This window comes from Dermacentor andersoni, chromosome 3 (genome assembly GCF_023375885.2).
Source record: "Dermacentor andersoni chromosome 3, qqDerAnde1_hic_scaffold, whole genome shotgun sequence".
Taxonomy (NCBI): Eukaryota; Metazoa; Arthropoda; class Arachnida; order Ixodida; family Ixodidae; genus Dermacentor; species Dermacentor andersoni.
In genome coordinates, this window is record NC_092816.1 from 218,116,597 (window position 1) to 218,137,761 (window position 21,165).

The following is a 21,165-nucleotide window of genomic DNA, read 5'->3' on the forward strand; positions in this document are numbered from 1 at the left end:
ATCTCTCTGCGTCGACGTCTCTGCTTGGCCCCTACTCTCGAAGTTGGGGGTTGGCTTGCATCCACAGGCACTTGGCTCGCGCTTTCCGTTCTCAACCTTCGGCGGTAGCAGCTTCCCTCAGCTAGCGCTTTGCTTGCACTTCTCACTCTTGAAGCTCGAGATTTGCGTGACGTTGGTGCTGCCGCTCTCCACCGAGCGCCCCCTGCCGCTCGCGCCAAGCGGAATCCATGGGGCGAAAGGGTGTGCGCCAGTGAAACCACTACTCCTCCCCCCCCCCCCCCCCCCCCCACTTCCCCGGTGCGTGCTCTGATTTGTCCGCTCCCATCCCAGCGGGGCTCATACCTTCGGCGCACCCTCTGGAGGTGAGCTCTGGAACCTACCTTCCTGCATGACACCGGATGCCAGAGGCGAAAGGTCGACTTAGAACAGCTCCGCTGTTAAAACAAATTGAAAGAAAACACCACTTTGGATGAAGCATCCTGAAGCATCCTTCAGGATGTCTGCATATCGAATCATATTTACCACGAACACAGGCACATTTCATAGCGCTCGGAGGCCAAAGTTAGACTGAGCAGTTTAAAGATACAGAGTGAAGAAAGAGTGCATTGTTATTTTTGCCACCTCAGAAACACAAACCTACAGAATAAAAATAAATCACACATGGATTTGGGATGCGTGGCTCTTCCTTGAAGATGATCATTGTCCAGGGCACACTAATAAAGACTGGAGTGACACATCCCAAGCGAAGTCTATACACCTTAACAACACTGCAACACATGACACTCAAACACACTGCTTGCAGTAATCGTGTGCACAAAGGAAAATTCAACAACGACGGTTTACATTTCACGGGAGCTTTGCTGCAGGTCGACATCTATCATGGTCAGACTCTAGTTGCCGGTCAAGACCATCCAGGTTTTCTTATTGGTTTCTTAAAAATGATGAGTGGTGTCAACATCCCTACACTGAAAGTGCACATCTAAGTGTCTTACTATGGTCTGGCTCGTCCGTCAAAGAAAGCCTTTCTTCTGCTTTGAGGAGCATAAACCAAAGCAACTACTGGGGTTGCCAGCAGTGCTACAACAAATTTTGTCTGTTAAAGCGTATTCACAAAGCAACAAACTTCTTAAGCCATGAACACAACATAAGGAATAGCAAGACACAAAAACGCAAGGTTTGCTCCATCTGGACGGAAGTGCTGTCACATCAACGACCTGCTACAGGCAAGCTGTAACACACACCACACTTCGCAATCCAATACAATGCTGACACAGAAACTATGGACCAAGGCTCCATAAACTTAGAAACAACATAAAACCAGCAAGTAAAAAGCCATTTCTTTTTAATATCCTGGCTAAAACCAAGCAGCATTCATGAGCAAGTTGTGGGCACATTTTTAACTTGCCAAGGAATGCACATGACCAGAGAACACTGAACCGAAGAGGTTCCATGGACCAAACTGATTTTGCTAAATGAATAAGCAAATTTACCGAAAACTAATTTGGTAACTAAATATGCCATGTGAATTTCCCACACATGTAAATCGTGCAGGTAAATGACCATGCATACAAACAGTACTGCCGCACTTTAATTAACACTTAAGTGATCAGTGTAAGCGCTATTTTACCGGAACTTTGGGGGAAAAAAATTGCCTCATGGGCATGCAAAAGTGTACCTTTTGCTGTGTAAGATCACAGAATCTGAGCTGTTCCTCTGCCTTTTGCAGAAGTTACCAATGCTGTAGCACAACCTCGCTACTTGATGCTTTTAAATGCAGCAGCAGTTACAGAAAGGGATACAGATCATACACAGAAAGGAAGTGCACAAATAGCCAACAATTGCTTATTAATACCAAATTATAATTACTGTCTTACAGAATTTAGTCTTTCATTGCAGCATATATTTTCCCCTTTAATTCTGCTTGAAATGAAATTTGTTGCCCACCATTTACTGTGTGCACAGTTATTCCAGTCCGTAGCTTTTACTCTGGCATCACAGTTATCTTTCATTGTTGAACTGCTGAGCCTTGGCCTGAAAACAGGTGCACATGTGCACAGGAAGATGAATTAGGACCCATAATAATGTGTGAGTGAAGTTCGCTTCTTTACCACAGTTCAAGATGTAAGTGCGAGCAGTGAAACACACAAAATGCCACAGGGCCACCCAATGCTTCACCACAGAGCTCGGCATGCTCCACTGTACTAGGATTGTACAAGAGTCCTTGCACGCTCCAGAAGTTCAGTTCATATGAAATTGGTGACGTTGAAGATATGAGCAGGCGTGCAATAATGAACTGGTTGTCCTAAGAGCACCTAAGACCTCGCAGATGTTCATAGCAACCCCCTCACCCCATTCCCGGCTCCAAGTATCATACCAGAGCTGAAGCTTGTCTTTAAGTCTTGTCTTCTGCACAATCCTTGAATGAGAAGAATCCGATGACACAGAAGACGTGAGCAGGCGCACTGGGACACATCATGGACTGATTGTGCAAAAAAAAAAGAAAAGCAAAGAAAAAAAAAGAAAGCACGCACAAACCAACAGATCAGTGGCCCCTCACTCCTCCCCTTGGACCACTCCTGCCGCCACGGAAACCCCCTCGACCACGGAAGCCTCCCCTGCCGAAGCCGCGCCCGAAGCCGCCCCTGGTGCCCCATCCTCCGCCCCTCTTGCTTGGTGGCTGTCCCTCGGATCCCCCCTCGTCAGCCCCCCAGGGCCGCTTGAGTCCCTCCTGCTGTTGCCCAGGTCCATCCCCTTGGTACCAATGGCTGCCGCCCCCGCCGCGCTTGTGCGGGCTGCCCCCGCCTCGCCAGAACTGCTGCTGTTGCTGTTGTGGCTGGAAGAAAGTGCCAGCGTCTGGAACCCCAGCACTGCCGTCTTGCTGCTGCTGTGGCTGCTGTTGTTGTTGGAACTGTTGCTGCACACACAAAGCCAGGGCACCATGACTGGACAACATTGTTACAAACCTGTCAACATTTAAGGTGGGAAAAATACTACAGTCCTAGCCCAAAGATACTAAAAAGTTGCTTTAATACTTGATATGTAGACCACTTATTCAAATAACACACAGCATTTGTTCTGTACGAGCACTGTAAATGGGCACACTCCTCTATAGTATACACAGCTTGAGCAATCTGCTTCACAAACGGAAATATTCCTAAAGTTTAGTAATGAAACATTGACAAAACAGTGGCCGAAAATGTGGTTGCAGTTATCCACAAGTTCACTAAAGTGGGAGGTGCTGCTGCAGGCATCCTTCTAAATAGCTGAGCGGGTCTGAAAAATCCAGCTCTGAAATATAGTCGGCGGCTGTATATTAATTTTTTTAAAATATATACTCTGCTTTATGGGCTCAAAGTAAATAAAAAGGTTATAAATCCATTAGCCTCCTTATGACAATAGTAAAATAAAGCTCTAAAATCCATGCATTTCACAATAAAATCAGAAGTTGGCAGCTACGTTATATTACCAAGGTTAAAGTTTTGCACTATGTGCTTGAAGATCAATCCAGCACAAACAAGAGTTTACATCACAAGAATTCATCCGTACTGACAATGTGTTTCATTCTTGTACCCTAGCCAAAGAAGAAGCAAGAAAGGTACTTTCGAAAACGAAGTAGGGGGCTGGGATGAACTGAAATAAACAGTGATGGCCACCTTGTTGGTCTAGTTACCTGTTCTGTTACAAATTTGGCGCAGTCGCATTCTAAGCAAAACTGTTTATGTGTCAATCCAACCAAAACTAAAGCTATAATTTTTCGTCCCAAAGGAAGCACCTCCCCTTTACTACATGGCATAGCCTATAATAATGCTCAGATTGAAGTAGTAGAAAGCATCAAAGTCCTAGGCAGGCATTTTTCTTCATCGCTGCTATGGAATGACTATGTAAACTTTGTAATGCAAAAACTGACTCAGATAACAGGTATAATAAGCCGAAACCCATACCTTCTTCATACATCAGTTAATGTACTATTATATAACGCCTTATTCGCCTGTCATATCAATTATTGTCACCTCGTATGGGGCACTACAACTTATACAAATTTAAACGAATTATTTTTATTACAGAAAAGGATAGTATGCATTCTCACAAATGTTCCGTACGATACACACACCGAGCATTTATTTGACAAGTTTAAAATTATCACAGTTCACGAAATTTATAGGCGTCGGCTGTTGCAGAAGTTTTATCAAATGAATAGGAAAAGCGATCTATCCCTTGTTAAATCATCATGTCTAGAAGAACGTGTCCCCTCACGTTTCACAAGAAACACAGAACCCTGGACAGTGCACCGTTTTAGAACTAATTACAGCTCACAAATGCTAAAAAACAACTTACCGAGGCTTTTAAATGCTTACAGCAAATCTGGAATTGATATATGTGCCCTTACCCCACCCCATCAGAACTTTCTCGACTTAATCAGCAGGACTAATATTCATGTTTATACAGTCAGCTATTTCAGGCGTGCAAATTAGTTGAGTGTACAGCTTCTTGTTTACATTTATATTCATGTCTATATGTGTATATATATGTTTATATTGACACGTGTACTTATCTTTATCGGGCGACCACGTTTCGCCGCTTAACAATCTGTAATCGCACAGCGCGGGACGCCCCTGCATGTATCCGACGTTTCTGGAAAGTTATCGATGCTTCTACCCGGCTGTCTGTTGTCGCCGAACCTCGCGTTATCTGATTTCATCGCTTGACGCGAATTGTGTAGAACTTTGTAGAAGGCATGCGGGTCCCAACGATTAGTCTGGAACATTCGATGACTGCTGTATAAAAGCCGACGCGCTTGACCCGCTGATCAGATTTTCGACGATCGCCGACAGTGTTCGCCGCTATCGTTGTGCTATAAGTGTAGCCTGTTTTTGTGGGCACAGGTTCGCCCAATAAAAGTTAGTTTTGTTCTTCACAGCATTGCTACTGTGTTCTTGAACGTCACTACCACGTGACATCTGGTGGAGGTGCTTTTCTTTCATGTACCGGACGCCCCCGACAAGCCGTGATCCAAGCCCGGACCGCAAAGAGAACACCAACGTAGTACCGGAGCATCGAGCAAGCCGCCGTCTTCAACAGCTGCCCCCGGAGCACGGACTTCTACCTGAGAAGACCAAGAAGATTGTGGACAAGGCAACCCCAATGGCAGCCCCAGCGTCCCCCATCGTGCTGAAGCAGCCCAGGGAACCTCCGACGTTCCGCGGATCAACATTTGAGGACCCGGAAACCTGGCTAGAGACGTATGAGAGGGTCGCTACGTTTAACAGTTGGGACAGTGGCGACAAGCTGCGGCATGTCTATTTCGCACTGGAAGACGCCGCCAGGACCTGGTTCGAGAATCGAGAAGCCACCTTAACGACGTGGGACCTGTTCCGAAGCGGCTTCTTGCAAACGTTTACAAGCGTCGTGCGAAAAGAGCGAGCCCAAGCACTACTAGAAACCAGAGTGCAGCTGCCAAACGAGACGATCGCGATCTTCACGGAAGAGATGGCCCGTCTTTTCCGGCACGCCGACCCGGAAATGTCAGAAGAGAAAAAAGTCCGCTTCCTGATGCGGGGCGTCAAGCAAGAACTTTTCGCAGGACTTATTCGTAACCCGCCGAAGACCGTAGCCGAGTTTTCGGCAGAGGCTTCGACGATCGAGAAAACTCTGGAGATGCGCACCCGGCAATATAACCGCCAGGGGCTCACGCCGCAGTACGCCATCCAAGGACTAGATTCCGGCGACCTTCAGGAGACCATCAGGGCCATTGTGCGCGAAGAACTGCGCAAGGTCCTGCCTTCGTCGCAGCCCCAAGTGGCTTCGATCGCCGACATCGTCAAAGAAGAGGTGCACCGATCGCTTGGAGTTCCCGAGCTGCAACCACAATTACCGCAGCCCCAGCCAGAAACGATGACCTACGCCGCCGTCGCACACCGTCAAGGTCCCCCGCCGCGACCGCGCCAGGGCCCTGTCACACCGCAGTTCCGTCGTCCGCCGCCGCCGCTGCCAGCACGCCCACCCGTCACCCAGCGTACCTACGCGAGGAAGACGGACATTTGGCGAGCCCCCGACCACCGCCCGCTCTGCTATCACTGCGGAGAAGCCGGCCATGTGTATCGCCGATGCCCATACCGGGAGATGGGACTGCGAGGCTTCGCCGTCAACGCACAGCGCCCGAGGGAAGGTGAACGCCCTCGTGACATCGCCGACTACCTCGCCGCTACTAAGTGGAGCCCTCGACGACCATCCCGTTCGCCGTCACCAGGCCGCTACCTGTCGCCGCAGCGCCGACCATACACTGGCCCAGCCCGAGGCCGGTCCGTCAGCCCATATCCGGAAAACTAAAAGCAGCAACCGATGGAGGTGCGGTTGCTGTTCGTCGAACTGACGAAGATCCTCCGCCGCCGACGAAGACGCCGAAAAGACTATCTCCACGACATAACAACGACGACACACCGCCGTCCCGACGAAGTCTGGCAGGAAAGAACACGCTGACGAAAGACCACCTGACGACGCCACGTACCAACCACAGGTCAACGCGACACAGCCGTGATCCGACGCCAAGGCCTAACTGTAACGCAAGACAAAGAACCACCGACCTCGACGTGCTTCTCGACGGCCACGCAGTCACCGCGTTAGTAGACACAGGAGCCGATTACTCCGTCATGAGTGGACCCATCGCAGCCCAATTGAAGAAAGTTAAGACTGCATGGGAAGGCCCGTTAATTCGGACCGCTGGAGGACACCTCATCACGCCGAGTGGAATCTGCACGGCAAGAATTACCATTCATGACCGGACTTACCCTGCCACCTTCGTTATCCTGCAACAATGTTCACGAGACGTCATTCTCGGCATGGACTTCCTGAACCAACACGGCGCAATCATCGACCTGAAGTCGAAGTCAATAACGCTGTCGGAAGATCAAGCGATACCGCCGGAGAGCCCTCGTAGTCACCACGCCTTGAGTGTGCTCGAAGATCAAGTGAGCATCCCGCCTCGCTCCAGCATTGTTATTTCGGTCGGCACCGAAACACCCGCTGACGTAGAAGGCGTCATCGAAGGCGACCAACGTCTACTGCTCGACCGTGAAATTTGCGTCGCAAGAGGGATCGCTCGACTGCACGGAGGAAGCACGAAAGTGTTGCTGACAAACTTCAGCCAGGAGTTCAAGCACATCAACAAGGGCACGACGATCGCATACATCGAGGACATTCAGGAAACCAGCGATGCGTTTGTCCTCTCCGATTCTGTCGCATCTACCCCTACGACCGTAGTTCCCGAGCCAGACTTCGACATAAATCCAAGTCTCCCCGTGATTAAGCAGCAACAGCTCAGAAGTCTGCTTCGACGATACAAAGACTGCTTTTCGACGTCGTCGAGGATTCGACAAACACCAGTCGCAAAGCATCGCATAATAACCGAAGAGTGCGCTCGACCACTCCGCCAGAGCCCTTACCGAGTTTCGACGCGAGAACGCGAAGCTATAAGACAACAAGTCGACGAAATGCTGCGCGACGACATCATCCAGCCGTCGAAAAGCCCGTGGGCGTCTCCAGTTGTTTTAGTGAAGAAAAAGGACGGAACTCTACGTTTCTGCGTCGATTATCGTCGACTGAACAAAATCACGAAGAAAGACGTATACCCCCTCCCACGGATAGACGACGCATTAGATCGGCTCTGCAATGCTAAATACTTCTCGTCAATGGACCTCAAGTCTGGCTACTGGCAAATAGAAGTCAACGAAAGAGATCGCGAAAAGACCGCCTTCATCACGCCAGACGGCCTCTATGAGTTCAAGGTTATGCCATTTGGACTGTGCTCGGCGCCTGCAACGTTCCAGCGCGTTATGGACACGGTTTTAGCAGGATTGAAGTGGCAGACCTGTCTTGTTTACTTGGATGACGTCGTCGTCTTCGCCGGAAATTTCGACGATCACCTTAAGCGGCTTGGGACGGTATTAGAGGTCATCAAGTCATCAGGGCTCACTCTGAAGCCGGAAAAGTGTCGCTTCGCTTATGATGAGCTTCTATTCCTAGGCCACGTCATCAGCAAATCTGGAGTACGCCCCGACCCGCAGAAGACAGCTGCCATCGCAAAGTTCCCGCAGCCAATCGACAAGAAGGCAGTGCGCAGATTCCTTGGCATGTGTGCCTACTATAGGCGCTTTGTCAAGGATTTTTCACGCATCGCGGAGCCGCTAACACATCTAACGAAATGTGATGTGGAGTTCAAGTGGGAAACGCCGCAGGCCAACGCATTTCAAGAACTGAAACGACGCATGCAGTCGCCGCCGGTACTTGCACACTTCGACGAAGACGCCGATACTGAAATCCACACTGACGCCAGTAGCCTAGGCCTCGGTGCCGTCCTAGTCCAGAGAAAAGATGGACATGAACACGTGATAGCTTACGCTAGCCGGTCGCTGTCAAAAGCGGAAGGCAATTATTCTACAACCGAAAAGGAATGCCTCGCCATCATTTGGGCTACAGCGAAATTTCGCCCTTACCTCTATGGCAGGCCATTCAAAGTGGTCAGCGACCATCACGCGTTGTGTTGGCTAGCTAACTTAAAGGACCCTTCAGGTCGGCTGGCGCGGTGGAGCCTCAGACTACAAGAATACGACATCACTGTCACATACAAGTCCGGAAGAAAACACTCAGATGCCGATTGCCTATCCCGCGCCCCCATTGACCCACCGCCGCAAGATGACGAGGATGACGACGCCTTCCTTGGCATAATAAGCGCGGAAGACTTCGCCGAACAACAACGAGGGGACCCGGAGCTAAAAGCCCTAGTCGAGTATTTGGAAGGGCACACCGACGTTGTCCCTAGGGCATTTAAGCGTGGATTATCTTCGTTCACGCTACAAAACAACCTGCTCGTGAAGAAGAATTTCTCACCAGTCCGCGCCAGCTACCTTCTTGTTGTACCGTCAGCGCTGCGCCCAGAAGTACTGCACGCCCTACACGACGATCCAACCGCTGGGCACCTTGGATTCTCCCGGACGCTGTCGAGGATACAGGAAAGGTATTACTGGCCGCATCTGACCGCCGACGTCGCTCGTTACGTCAAGACATGCCGAGATTGTCAACGACGCAAGACACCATCGACAAGGCCAGCTGGATTACTACAGCCGATCGAAGCTCCTCGCCGACCATTCCAGCAGATTGGGATGGATTTGTTGGGGCCGTTTCCGATGTCAACATCCGGGAATAAGTGGATCGTCGTGGCGACGGACTATCTCACCCGCTTTGCTGAAACTAAAGCTCTACCAAAAGGCAGCGCAGCCGAAGTGGCGAAATTTTTCGTCGAAAACATCCTGCTGCGACATGGTGCCCCAGAAGTCCTCATCACCGACAGAGGAACGGCTTTTACAGCAGAGCTCACCCAAGCCATTCTGCAGTACAGCCAGACAAGCCACAGGAGGACAACTGCCTACCATCCGCAGACGAATGGTCTCACGGAGCGCCTGAACAAGACCCTCGCCGACATGCTAGCAATGTACGTCGACGTTGAACACAAGACGTGGGACGCGGTCCTGCCTTACGTAACCTTTGCGTACAACACGGCGGTGCAAGAAACAACACAGATCACGCCGTTCAAGCTGGTCTACGGCAGGAACCCGACGACGACGCTTGACGCCATGCTGCCGCACGTAACTGACGAAGAGAATGTTGACGTCGCTAGCTATCTCCAGCGCGCCGAAGAAGCCCGACAGCTCGCCCGCCTGCGAATCAAGAGCCAGCAGAGGACCGACAGCCGACACTACAACCTCCGACGACGCTTCGTCGAGTACCAGCCTGGCGACCGTGTTTGGGTCTGGACCCCGATACGCCGACGAGGACTCAGTGAGAAGCTACTCCGACGCTATTTCGGACCCTACAAGGTCATCCGTCGTATTGGCGCTCTGGACTATGAGGTCGTGCCAGACGGCATTTCGCATTCACAGCGGTGCCGCGCACGATCTGAAGTGGTCCACGTGGTGCGCCTTAAACCCTTTTACGGACGCTGACGAACTTCATTTTTGTTCTTTTCTTTGCTACGAGTGCTTTTGTTTAATACTTTCGTTTGTTTGCAGCATCGGGTCGATGCTTTTTAAGAGGGGGGTATTGACACGTGTACTTATCTTTATCGGGCGACCACGTTTCGCCGCTTAACAATCTGTAATCGCACAGCGCGGGACGCCCCTGCATGTATCCGACGTTTCTGGAAAGTTATCGATGCTTCTACCCGGCTGTCTGTTGTCGCCGAACCTCGCGTTATCTGATTTCATCGCTTGACGCGAATTGTGTAGAACTTTGTAGAAGGCATGCGGGTCCCAACGATTAGTCTGGAACATTCGATGACTGCTGTATAAAAGCCGACGCGCTTGACCCGCTGATCAGATTTTCGACGATCGCCGACAGTGTTCGCCGCTATCGTTGTGCTATAAGTGTAGCCTGTTTTTGTGGGCACAGGTTCGCCCAATAAAAGTTAGTTTTGTTCTTCACAGCATTGCTACTGTGTTCTTGAACGTCACTACCACGTGACAATATATATGTATTTTTTTTCTTCCGTGATGTGTGAAACATTGTGTAACTTCTCTACATGCAACTACTCACTTTTCATTTAGTGCTTCTCATGCATTCTTGCTAAACTGTATTTTTGTATTGTCAAAAACACGCGGCAGCTCTGTGCTGCCCATGTCTTGTGATCATAGGGGGCAGGGTGTTTTTTCAAGCTGAACTTGCAGCTTTTCTTCCCTGCCTCCCCCAATCTGTTGGAAATAAATATATATTCAAAAGAACCTTGTGCTACTTGCCTGAGCCGCACCGATTTTTCATGGACAACGTGCACCGACGTTACAGTTTTCCGTGATAAGTCGGTGAACATTGCACAGCGCGTCTACGGTGATGAGCGGTCCTGTTCGGATGAGTACTTGTCATATTGAACTCTTGCTACTGCAACATGACTCCCTGAAGTCGAATGCTGGCAAGGGCTTTCAAGATTGCCATGAGTGATCCCCAGCATGACGCAGACGTCGTGCGTTCTTGTAAGCTTCACGGTTCCACCACAGCAAATCCCGTCTTTATGAAAATGGAAGTAACCTCTCATAACTACAATTAGAGGACCACAGTGCAAGCGCGCTGATGCAAAATATAATGAAGTTGCAAGAAACGAATAGCCAGCATCAGCAGCAACTACCTGATTTTTTTATTGCAAGCAAACTTTCGGCAAATGAGGCAGACACCCAAGAAGCTTGCCAGGCCGGAGGTCTATGAGTGGTCGTACACAGGAAGCGCGCAGGGTGGCAGGAATGGCTTGATTTTTACGAATATGCCTGTGACAGAAATTGCTGGTGAGAGGATAAAGACAAAGTTATGAACATGCATCTGTACTTGGCAGGTAGCGCAAAGATTTGTCATGAGCTTCGAGCTTCTGAAACAGCTGAACACTCATGGAACAAGTGGAAACAAAGCTTTTTATTTTCATTCGGAGAGAACAAGCTTTAAAGATGGGATAAAGCTATGTCTTACAAGTACAACTTCGGGCCAGTTCTTGACAATTTCTTTGAGAAATGTAGACTGCTGCATTTAGCTGACTCTGTTTTATCCCAAGCTTGGTTGGTTGTACCCATTATGCTCGGACTTCCGGAAGACATGCGGTGTCATGTTCAGTTTCGAAAGACAAACAACACAGAAGAGTTACCAGAGAATATAAAAGAGCAGTTACCTGTGAGCAGTTATGATAATGTGAAATCCCAAGATGAACTGGCCCCACCGAATAAACAAGTTGTATATCAAGAGGACAGCAGGAAGGCAGCTACACCACACACCTCTGATTACAGTTCACCACAACCACAACACAAGATATTTCTTGTAGAGTGCACCAACTTGGTATACGTTCCAGTGCATGTAAATGGAAAAGAAGTCAGCACGTTGGTTGACAGTGGAGCTTCCATCACCGTTGTGAACAAGAAACATATTCCAGACTAGAACTCAGTGAAAGATTTGCCAGTCAGTGTGTATGGATACGACAGCAAAAAGCAAGTGCACAATGAGTGGGCATGTCAGAGCAAGAGTATCAAAACCAGAGCATTGGTCCTCGATAGAGTAACATATCAAATGATTTTTGTCACACCTAGAAATGCAAGAGCTCCGTCTAAATCTTTACTGGGATGGCCAAGTTACTACTCAAGATGATTGTCAGTTATCATCGTTCTCCCTATTTAGTGAAAGCCTGCGGAAGTCCGCTACTGCAGATGACGTCGCCAAGATGTACCCGGAGCTCCTTTGTGTAGGAGTTATCCTAAGGCTACATCCAAGTTTAAAGTACTGTTCAAGCTTCGAGATACAACAGTTGTGAAACGCAAGCCATACAACATGTTGCGAGATAAGAAGATATGGCTCAAGGAAGAACTGCAGAAGATGCTCAATGCTGGTGTTATCCGACTGTCGATGTCTACCTTTGCATCACCCATCACTGTAGCACCGAAAGAAGACGGAATGTATTGACTTTACACCGAACACCATCAAATTAAAAAAACAAAAACAAATTGACCTGTTCCCTTTCCCGATGCCACACATCAATGAAATTATCAACTAAACTGGTGGGTGCAGCGTCTTCTCTCGCTTGGATCTTTGCAAGGGCTTTTAGCAAGTGCCTTTAGTAGAGAAGATCAACAAGCTTTCAGCATTTATGACACCTTTTGACATATATGAATATAATAGACTGCCTCTGGTTGGAAGAATTTGCCAGCTTGGTTTCAAAAGATGATGAATAATGTTTTGAAGCCACATCTTGAATGTTTTTGCAACGTCTATGCTGATGATATTATAGTTTACTCGAGGTCAGAAAAAGAGCACTCTGAGCACTTGGCCACAATTCTGCAATCGCTTAGTGATGCAGATCTGAAGATAAATGAAAGAAAAAGTTAATTCTTCAAGCCTCGGGTAGTTTTTCTTGGAAGGGTGTTTGATGGTGTCACCAACAGCACCAAACAAGAGTCGGCGCAACGAAACTCGTAGCTTACGAAGCTACATGATCTGCATTCACTCAGCGTTTTTCTTGGACTTGCTGGCCTACCAGGAACTCGTACATTGTATATCATCTGATCCAGTGCTTACGTTACGGAACCGTCCTCGTTAGCACAGAATAGTGCCATCACACGCTCTTTGCTACGCTTGCCACCATGACAGCTGTCATCCTTAAACGCAAGCGTTTGCTCGAGCTGCATATGGTAAAAAATACCACTCTCATCGGCGTTGAAAATGTCACAGTGCTTGTATGCAGCAATCATTTTCGGCAGCGACTCCATCCACTCGTTCACCATCAAAACGTCCACGGAAGTGCTCTCTCCGCAGGAGCGGCTGTACACCATCCTGTTTCGTTTTCTAAAGCGATCCAGCCACCCATTCGATGCCTGAAAGTCGTCGATGCCCAGACGCAATGCCACAAGGTCCGCCTTTTCTTTTAGAATGGTGCCGTCAACGTAGATTGCAGAGCTCCCTGCTTGATGCAGCCCCTTGACGATAACTTTTTCCAACTTCTCATGCTGTCCTTCTTTTGCCGCTTTCCACTTGAGCCCAATCTTGTTGGCATTCTGCAATATCACCGCTTTGTTTGCCAGGAACATCGCCAGACACTTGACGCGATGTTTCCGTACGCTGCGTTGGGTCACCGAAACCTCGACACAGCACACAAAGCAAACACCACCGTGCCGACACCAGTCACACAAACGAAAAATGTGGCCTGCTCGCAGCGTCGTGCGCGAAGAAACAAATCAGCTGCTGGATTGTCTTGACATGGCTTACTAAACTGAAACCGGAACTGCTGTAAAGCCACTCTATCGTACCAGGCAGAAACGATGATGATGAGCGGGGATTTCCAGTAGTGCCACTTCGTGGGCCAGCAAGGAGGCTCCGTTCAAAACAAAAATGGCGTTCAGCAAGTCGAACTATGCGCTGGTCAGAGTTGGTGCATGATGCTCTCTATCGAGTTGGCTCAAGGAGTGTCCAAAAAATCAGACGAGAGGTTGCAAGGTGTCCGAACTTACAGCAGTTGTTGTACATTATGGTCTATGGGGAGAATGGCGGTGCCGCGAAGCTGACCGAATAATCGGGCATGTCCAAATTTTTGGGGTCCGGAAAATCAGTCGGCGACTGTATACCAAGCATGCTGTCTTCGCACAGGGCCTGTAACGGTGCAGCTGTAAATGCCAACGTCTCTGGTGCCATGAAAGCAATCCAGGTGAAAGTGACCGAAAATATTACTAGCGATACAGTAAAACCTCGTTAAACCGTACCCGTTTAAACAGCAGTCTCGTTTTAAAAGTAGTAAAGTCAAATCCCCGACTCAGCAGCCATTGAAAATAATGTGTTTTGTGTCCACATAAACCGTACCAGCTTATTGCATGTGTGTCGGTTAACACGTAGTGTTTCCATTTTTCATTGCGCAAACATGGCAGTGCGTCGTCTCCATCGGGTGGCCCGGCAGAACAACAAGCCTCAGAGATCGGAACAACGGCCTCCAAGCGCCCTGAGCCTTGTGGCATCGTGCAACCAAGGACTCACATCATGCCGAAACTCGGATAAAAAAGACGCCGGGTGCTCAGCACAGAAGAAAAATTTGACGTCATTTGTGCCATGTTCTTGTGCTATCGAACGGATACTAAGAAGTCGGTGCTGGCACACAACAGGGATCAGCTGTTGACTATGGTGTGTGGCATTTGGAATGCGAAGAAGTTGCTCAGCAGCACTGCTGCGACTGCGAAGAGATGTCGGCTACAAGGTTCGACTAGCGACAGTGATGAGGACAACACAGAAAGCAACAGCATGGGTGATTCAAGCCCGACAGTGGCAGAAGCTGCACGTTACGTCAGCCTCACGAATGCAATTGTTGTGACGAAAACAGCACCCTGCAATGAAAACGGTGCCCCACAACTTCTGCAGCGCTACTGCGTGCGTGCACGGAGAATACGTAATGCCAACGAGGAATCTGCCATGCGAGTGTTTGCCGAGAAGAGGGGGCTGGCTGAAAAGCTGGCTCGCAGCTTCAGTAATTTTGAGGCCGCTGTCTTCGCTGCTAGGCCGCCACGGCATAAAACGAAAATAACACTTTCGTCGTGCAAATTGCATAAATACTGCATGTTTTTTTCCACTTTCATCGCACTCTCTCTGAGTTCTGCTTTTCACAGGTAAGTGGACGATCTCATGCTATTTCGGTTAAGCAGTACTACCGTTTAGTACGTACTTTTTCCGAGCTCCGGTCAACTATGGTTTAAGCAGTGCCTATGCGCGTCCTGCTCCAACTACAAAGACTGGGACCAGCACGTACCATTCCATGATTCCAGAGAGCATAGAGAGTACATCCAGAGAGCATAGTCACTGGATATACTTCAGCCTTGCTGTGTTACGGCCATGAGCTCCGCACCCCATGGGAACCCGCAGGTAGGTGACAAGGAAGATACAGAGCCTCCAGCAGCGGCACACCATGCCTTTGCTGCAGAACTCCAGCAGTGCTGTTAAGTGGCCCTCAAGTACGCTCACAAACATCAAGCAGCTGCTTGGCAAGTGCTGAAGTATGGCTACGACCGTCATTGCATTCAACCACCATTAAAGACCGTGACCTCATGGTCTTAGATAGTCACAACTTGAGTGATGCTGCAAAGAGTGTCTCGGCCGAGTTGGCACCGCGGTGTGGACCTTATCGCGTGGTCAAGCACTTAGGCGATAATGAACAATGATTTTGTTTTGAGTGACTCTACTATGGGACATCGTTGGACTATTCTCTATGCAGACCAGTTGGTGCTCTACCATGAAGCACAGCTTCTCTCCTCCTGTACTGCTTCACATTCCCATGAGGAGAGGTGGGTTCGTTGCGAGGAGAGAGTGGCAGCATAAGTGGACCGAGAGCTGCAGGTGAGGCGAGGCTAGGTGCGAGTGTGGCATCGAGAGGGGAACGAACAAGCAGGTGGTGCGAAAAGTGTGCGTGTTGCGGTGTGAACAGATAGGTAGCATGTGGAGAGCATGGGGGAAGAGTCACGCAGTGCGGTAATAAAATGAATATAACATGTCGGCCTGTCGTCGTTTGCAACATGATAAACTCGTAAATGTTGGCAGGTATGATTATGTTATAAGCCTGAGCTGCGCTATCACAGTGGCTTACCCTGATCTGTGGTTGTGCCTGGCTGCCAGCGCCAGGGTCGCCCATGTTGCGCCACTCGCCAGCTGCCTGTCTCTGGAACTGGCCCTGGTCCTGGCCGGCCATGGGTGGCATTCCCTGGTGTCGAAAGCCCATGGGCACTGCAAAGCAATGCATTGGGGTAAAGTAAGGAGCAATTCACTGCACAGGGCAGGGGACCAGTGCAGAAGTGATCAGAGCACAGTACCACCCGCAAAAAAACTTGGGCGTCTTTGACAGGGCAGTTCATATGCACAAGAAAAACAGAGAAACAAACAGATTAGATGCAGACAATACATATGGCTACCACAAAGCACGTGTCTCGTGACATGCCCTTTTTGGTTAAGGGGAGACACGGATCTTCAACCAGAATTGCAAAAAAATGTATTCCTTGGGTATAGTGCCGAAAATGCGTACATATATATGCAATGTTACACACTTATTCTAATTTCAGGTTCATTTTTGCTTGTCTTCCTTGGTACTAATTTTATGCAAGCTTTATTTAATTAATGTTTTGCAAATGTTTACAAAATATTAGTTCCTCAGGTATTGCTAGACACAGTATCAATGTTTTTTGTAAAATCCAATGAATCCCATAAGACTAAACTTAATACTCTGCCTACCCTAGGAGAAGAGTAGTGAGACTTCAAAGTTAAGCACCAGAAGAACACTCTCCTGAATTTCAACTTTTGTGTTTGTCTGGGATGTGTTGGCCAGAGAGTTGCTGGAAGCCTGTTATATATAGAAAAAAATGTGATTATGGCATCAGTATTGCTTCCAGCTCTCTTCACAAGAGTGAATTTCAGTTTTTAGATACTGCTCTGTGATTGCGTCTTTGTGCGCACCGCACTTGTAATGCTGTTCACAGCACTTTAGCTCCACTTACATAATCGGTGTTGCGTCCAGAAGTAACCCCTTCAGTGGCGGTCTGCACAATTGTGTACGCAACGTATGAAAATCCTATGCCCACCACACTTTGCTGCTACTGGGTGGAAATGCTGTGTGTATGTTTCAGTATGTTTCCCACATTGAGAACTAGCACTATCTGCTTTCAGGAGCAGAAAAAATAAGTGCAAAAAACCAGTCAGGATGGATGCCTCCTCACTGTACGGGATGGCAAGTAAGTGACTTCAACTTTTTCTTCAATTGGCACAACGAAACGGCTTTTGCAAGAATGAAAATTATATGATGTGTGAATGTAAAGTCTAGGCTTCCTTTTTGTGTAAAATTTATTCAAAATAAACTTGGGACGAGTGTGCGAAGATTGCTGAAATGGTGCATGCACAATTGTGCACATGGTCCCTCAGGCCTTGCAATTATGCTGCATTCTTTAGCCCACTGCCTGCGCCTACATAGTGCTTCATGTGATTCTCATACATTAATTTTTCTTACTTCATGCGGCTTGATTATTCGAATCCTTGACTCTCCACCAGGTCAGAAAGCAATGTTGAACAGAATTGCAAATGGGAATGTTTCGGACAGTAATTTTTCTGACTATGAAGTTGATTAGACTCTTGAAGCAGTTGTAAGCGTTACTTTAAAGGCCAACTGCAACTAAGTTCTACTTTGTCTAAATTGTCTGTAAATGCTTAGCATATGCTATCAATGCAATCTTGGTAAAGCCGCAGGGCTAGTAATGGTCTACCGTATTTACACGCACAATCAATGCTCTTTCTTTCCCGAAAAATATGCACAAAGTTTTGGGGGTGCATTCATTATGCGGGGTAAAATATTGAGCAAGTTATTTTCTGTGGCCACCTCTAAAGAAGTTCCTTTCGCCCAAAATGCGAACCATCGATATAGACAGCAAATGTGTAGACAGCTACACGAAGTAAGGATAGTAGAGTTATCGGCTGTATAAACTTGCAAACATTCATCTCAACACAAACTGAGCGGCGAGAACGCAGCACGCACAAAAGTATAAGCCGCCATCGACTCAGCCCCCGTTACATGAAGATAGGGCGTGGCCGCGCAACGCGCAGTTGCTGTCAGAGTAAAATGCTGCACTCCTTCCTCTCCCCGGCGCCATGTGCGTGATGGAAGAAGGCGTGGTTTCTTCCCGCTTTCCTCCCTTGTACGTGGGAGATTGAGCTGCGATCGTCGGTGCCCATCGGGCGCGGTTCTACAGTATGCAGTTGCCGCCAGAGTACAACACTGCCGCCCCACCCTCCCGGGGCCTTTTGTGCAACGAAAGACGGCACATGGGAATGAGCACCGAGCACACCTACACCATGCGGCCCGCGGCAATGATGCCGACAACGGCAAAAATGCACCTGGGGTATCCATATAATTGCTACCGCAAGAAAAGTAGGAGACACGGTACAATTCGGCGTCCGACGCGATGGCGGACACAATTGCACCGAACGGCGAGCCGGAACGGCGAGACTAGAACTGAAATAGACTTCATACTCTGCAGTAACCCTGGCATCATACAAGATGTGGACGTGCTCAGCAAGGTACGCTGCAGTGACCATAGGATGGTAAGAACTCGAATTAGCCTAGACCTGAGGAGGGAACGGAAGAAACTGGTACATAAGAAGTCGATCAATGAGTTAGCGGTAAGAGGGAAAATAGAGGAATTCCAGATCAAGCTACAGAACAGGTATTCGGCTTTAACTCAGGAAGAGGACCTTAGCGTTGAAGCAATGAACGGCAATCTTGTGGGCATCATTAAGGAGTGTGCAATAGAAGTCGGTGGTAACTCTGTTAGACAGGATACCAGTAAGCTATCGCAGGAGACGAAAGATCTGATCAAGAAACGCCAATGTATGAAAGCCTCTAACCCTACAGCTAGAATAGAACTGGCAGAACTTTCGAAGTTAATCAACAAGCGTAAGACAGCTGACATAAAAAAGTATAATATGGATAGAATTAAACATGCTCTCAGGAACGGAGGAAGCCTAAAAGCAATGAAGAAGAAACTAGGAATAGGCAAGAATCAGATGTATGCGTTAAGAGACAAAGCCGGCAATATCATTACTAATATGGATGAGATAGTTCAAGTGGCTGAGGAGTTCTATAGAGATTTATACAGTACCAGTGGCACCAGCACCCTCAGAACGGCGGCGCTTGTGGGGAGTATTGGTAGTTCATGGAAGGCAGACACCGCTCGCGGGTTTCTCTTTGTCTGTTGCGCTTAGCTTTGTGATGAAAAGCATTGGTTTGACACGTTCCACTTGACTGCCGGCTACGTGCTACTTCTATTCTTCCTCTGTCGTCATGAGTGCTCCAGGCCCACTAATCATTCAGCACTCGTTCACAGCAGTGTTCACGAGGGCTGCCATCCTTTACGCCGAAGAAACAAATCACTGCGCAGCGGGCCGCAAGTTCGATGTTTCTGAACGGGTGGCGCGAGAGTGGCGAATGCAGCGAAGTGAAATTTTAACCTGTGACAGCAAGTGAGGAATTTCCCACGGACCGAAGTCGGGACGCTTTCCGGAGCTGTAGGCTAAGCTTGCGGCGTACGTCACTGAAATGTGTGATCGGTTCCTGCCAGTGAAGTGCAACATGGTCATGATACAAGCCCGGATCTTCGCCTTTTAAGGACCTGCTCTGCCGTGAGTACGAGTGGCTGGCGGCAGAAGACTGCGAAATTACGCCAATCGGGCCTGTCAAAAGAGCCTCCCTGACGGCTGAGTGTGGTTGGGTGCATTCGGCGTGGGCTGCTGTTCCACACGATGTCGTGGTGCGGTCGTTTGCCAAATGTGAAATTTCGCGGAACGACAACGCGCTGTGGGACCGTAGCAATGATGACGATGGCAGCACTAGTGAAGACGAGTAGTCCAGTGACCATGTCAGCTATTAACAAATTTTCGTTATCGAATGCGCCCTCGGGTATGCTCTTTTTTTGTTTTTCCTGTCACACGATATGGGGGGGGGGTTGACTTACAATCGTGTAAATACGGTAGATAACCAGATAGAGAAAACTGGCTGGACTCAGAATACCTCACATTAGAAGACCATTGCAGGCACAAAGCAGCTAGCAAGGTATACTAACTCTATGGCTGGCAGACATGTGGGGCCTGTTCGCTGGTACACTGGAACAGTATAATACAAGCAAGGTAAGCAGACGACCCAGGCACTGGTTCTCTAAACTCTGCATAGTATCAGTCAGTCACTTCTGGTGACTGATAATGGCAGTGTTTTTTCAGTTTCGGTATGAAAGACATACATTTTTGCAAGCGTTTTGTGAAGCGCCCACACGCATTTAATATGTAAAATTTTCCACAGAGGCTACTGTATGTCTAAATTATCTGAAATGGGGCTCTTTACATGGTCCGGAATTTCATAGCAGTTGGCCTTTAACAATTTCTCGAATTAAACTAGAGATTGCTTCGGATTTTACTTTTCATTTAATTTTAGCCTCTGCCAATTTCGAACGAAAATGCGAGCCACTCCATTAACCTAGCAAAGAGGAAGATGAAGTTGAGTCAGCATCAGCGAGAAAAAAGAAAACCTACGTGAAATGGATTAGGCAAGACTTTATGCCTAATGCAACCAGATCGCTGCCTCCCCTCTCCAAAAGGGTTGACACCAATTGAGGCGCTAAACTATTTTGGCAAATATTACAACCTTCTTTGAGCTCATGCATCTTACTAACATCTACATGCTGCAAACGGATGGAATTGTGCTATGAGCCACACCTGAAGAAAAATATTTTTTTTTCCGGCATACTGCTGCTCATGGTAATCACCAAGATGCCTCATGTCCGAATGTACTGGCAGGAAGAGACCAGAATTCCCTCTATTGTTGATGCTATGTCCTCAAAGAGGTTTCACAAGTTGAGGGCGATGCTGCATGTAACTGACTAATGCCACAATCAATCCCACAACGAACCAGTTTTGGAAGGTTACACCCAGCTTCAATGCAGTGAGAAGGTGGTGTCTTCACCTTTAGCCTCTTCCAAAATATAGCATTGACAAGCAGATGATTCAATTGACTGGAAGAGTAGTTTGTGAAAAACAAGGTTAAACCTGAGGGCATAAAGTTTTTTTTTTATGTTGCAGCATGGATGATATGTC

General features: G+C 48.3%; 1 protein-coding gene across 6 annotated transcripts in view; it reads right to left on the bottom strand.

The window, feature by feature from the left end:
- Positions 1-590: 590 nt before the first annotated feature.
- The window catches only part of Wdr33 (WD repeat domain 33), a 189,884-nt gene continuing 169,309 nt past the window's right edge, over positions 591-21,165 (bottom strand). For 4 of the 6 annotated variants that reach the window (XM_050184398.2, XM_055073509.1, XM_055073501.1 and 1 more), the window contains 2 exons: positions 16,130-16,266; positions 591-2,914 (listed from right to left, as the gene is read on the bottom strand). In XM_050184398.2, the coding sequence (XP_050040355.1) occupies positions 2,543-2,914; positions 16,130-16,266 (509 nt within the window). In that variant the 3' untranslated portion in view covers positions 591-2,542. Of the gene's footprint in view, positions 2,915-11,156; positions 11,319-16,129; positions 16,267-21,165 lie in introns of those variants that run through there. The other 2 variants (XM_055073518.2, XM_055073514.2) reach the window with 2 other exon arrangements.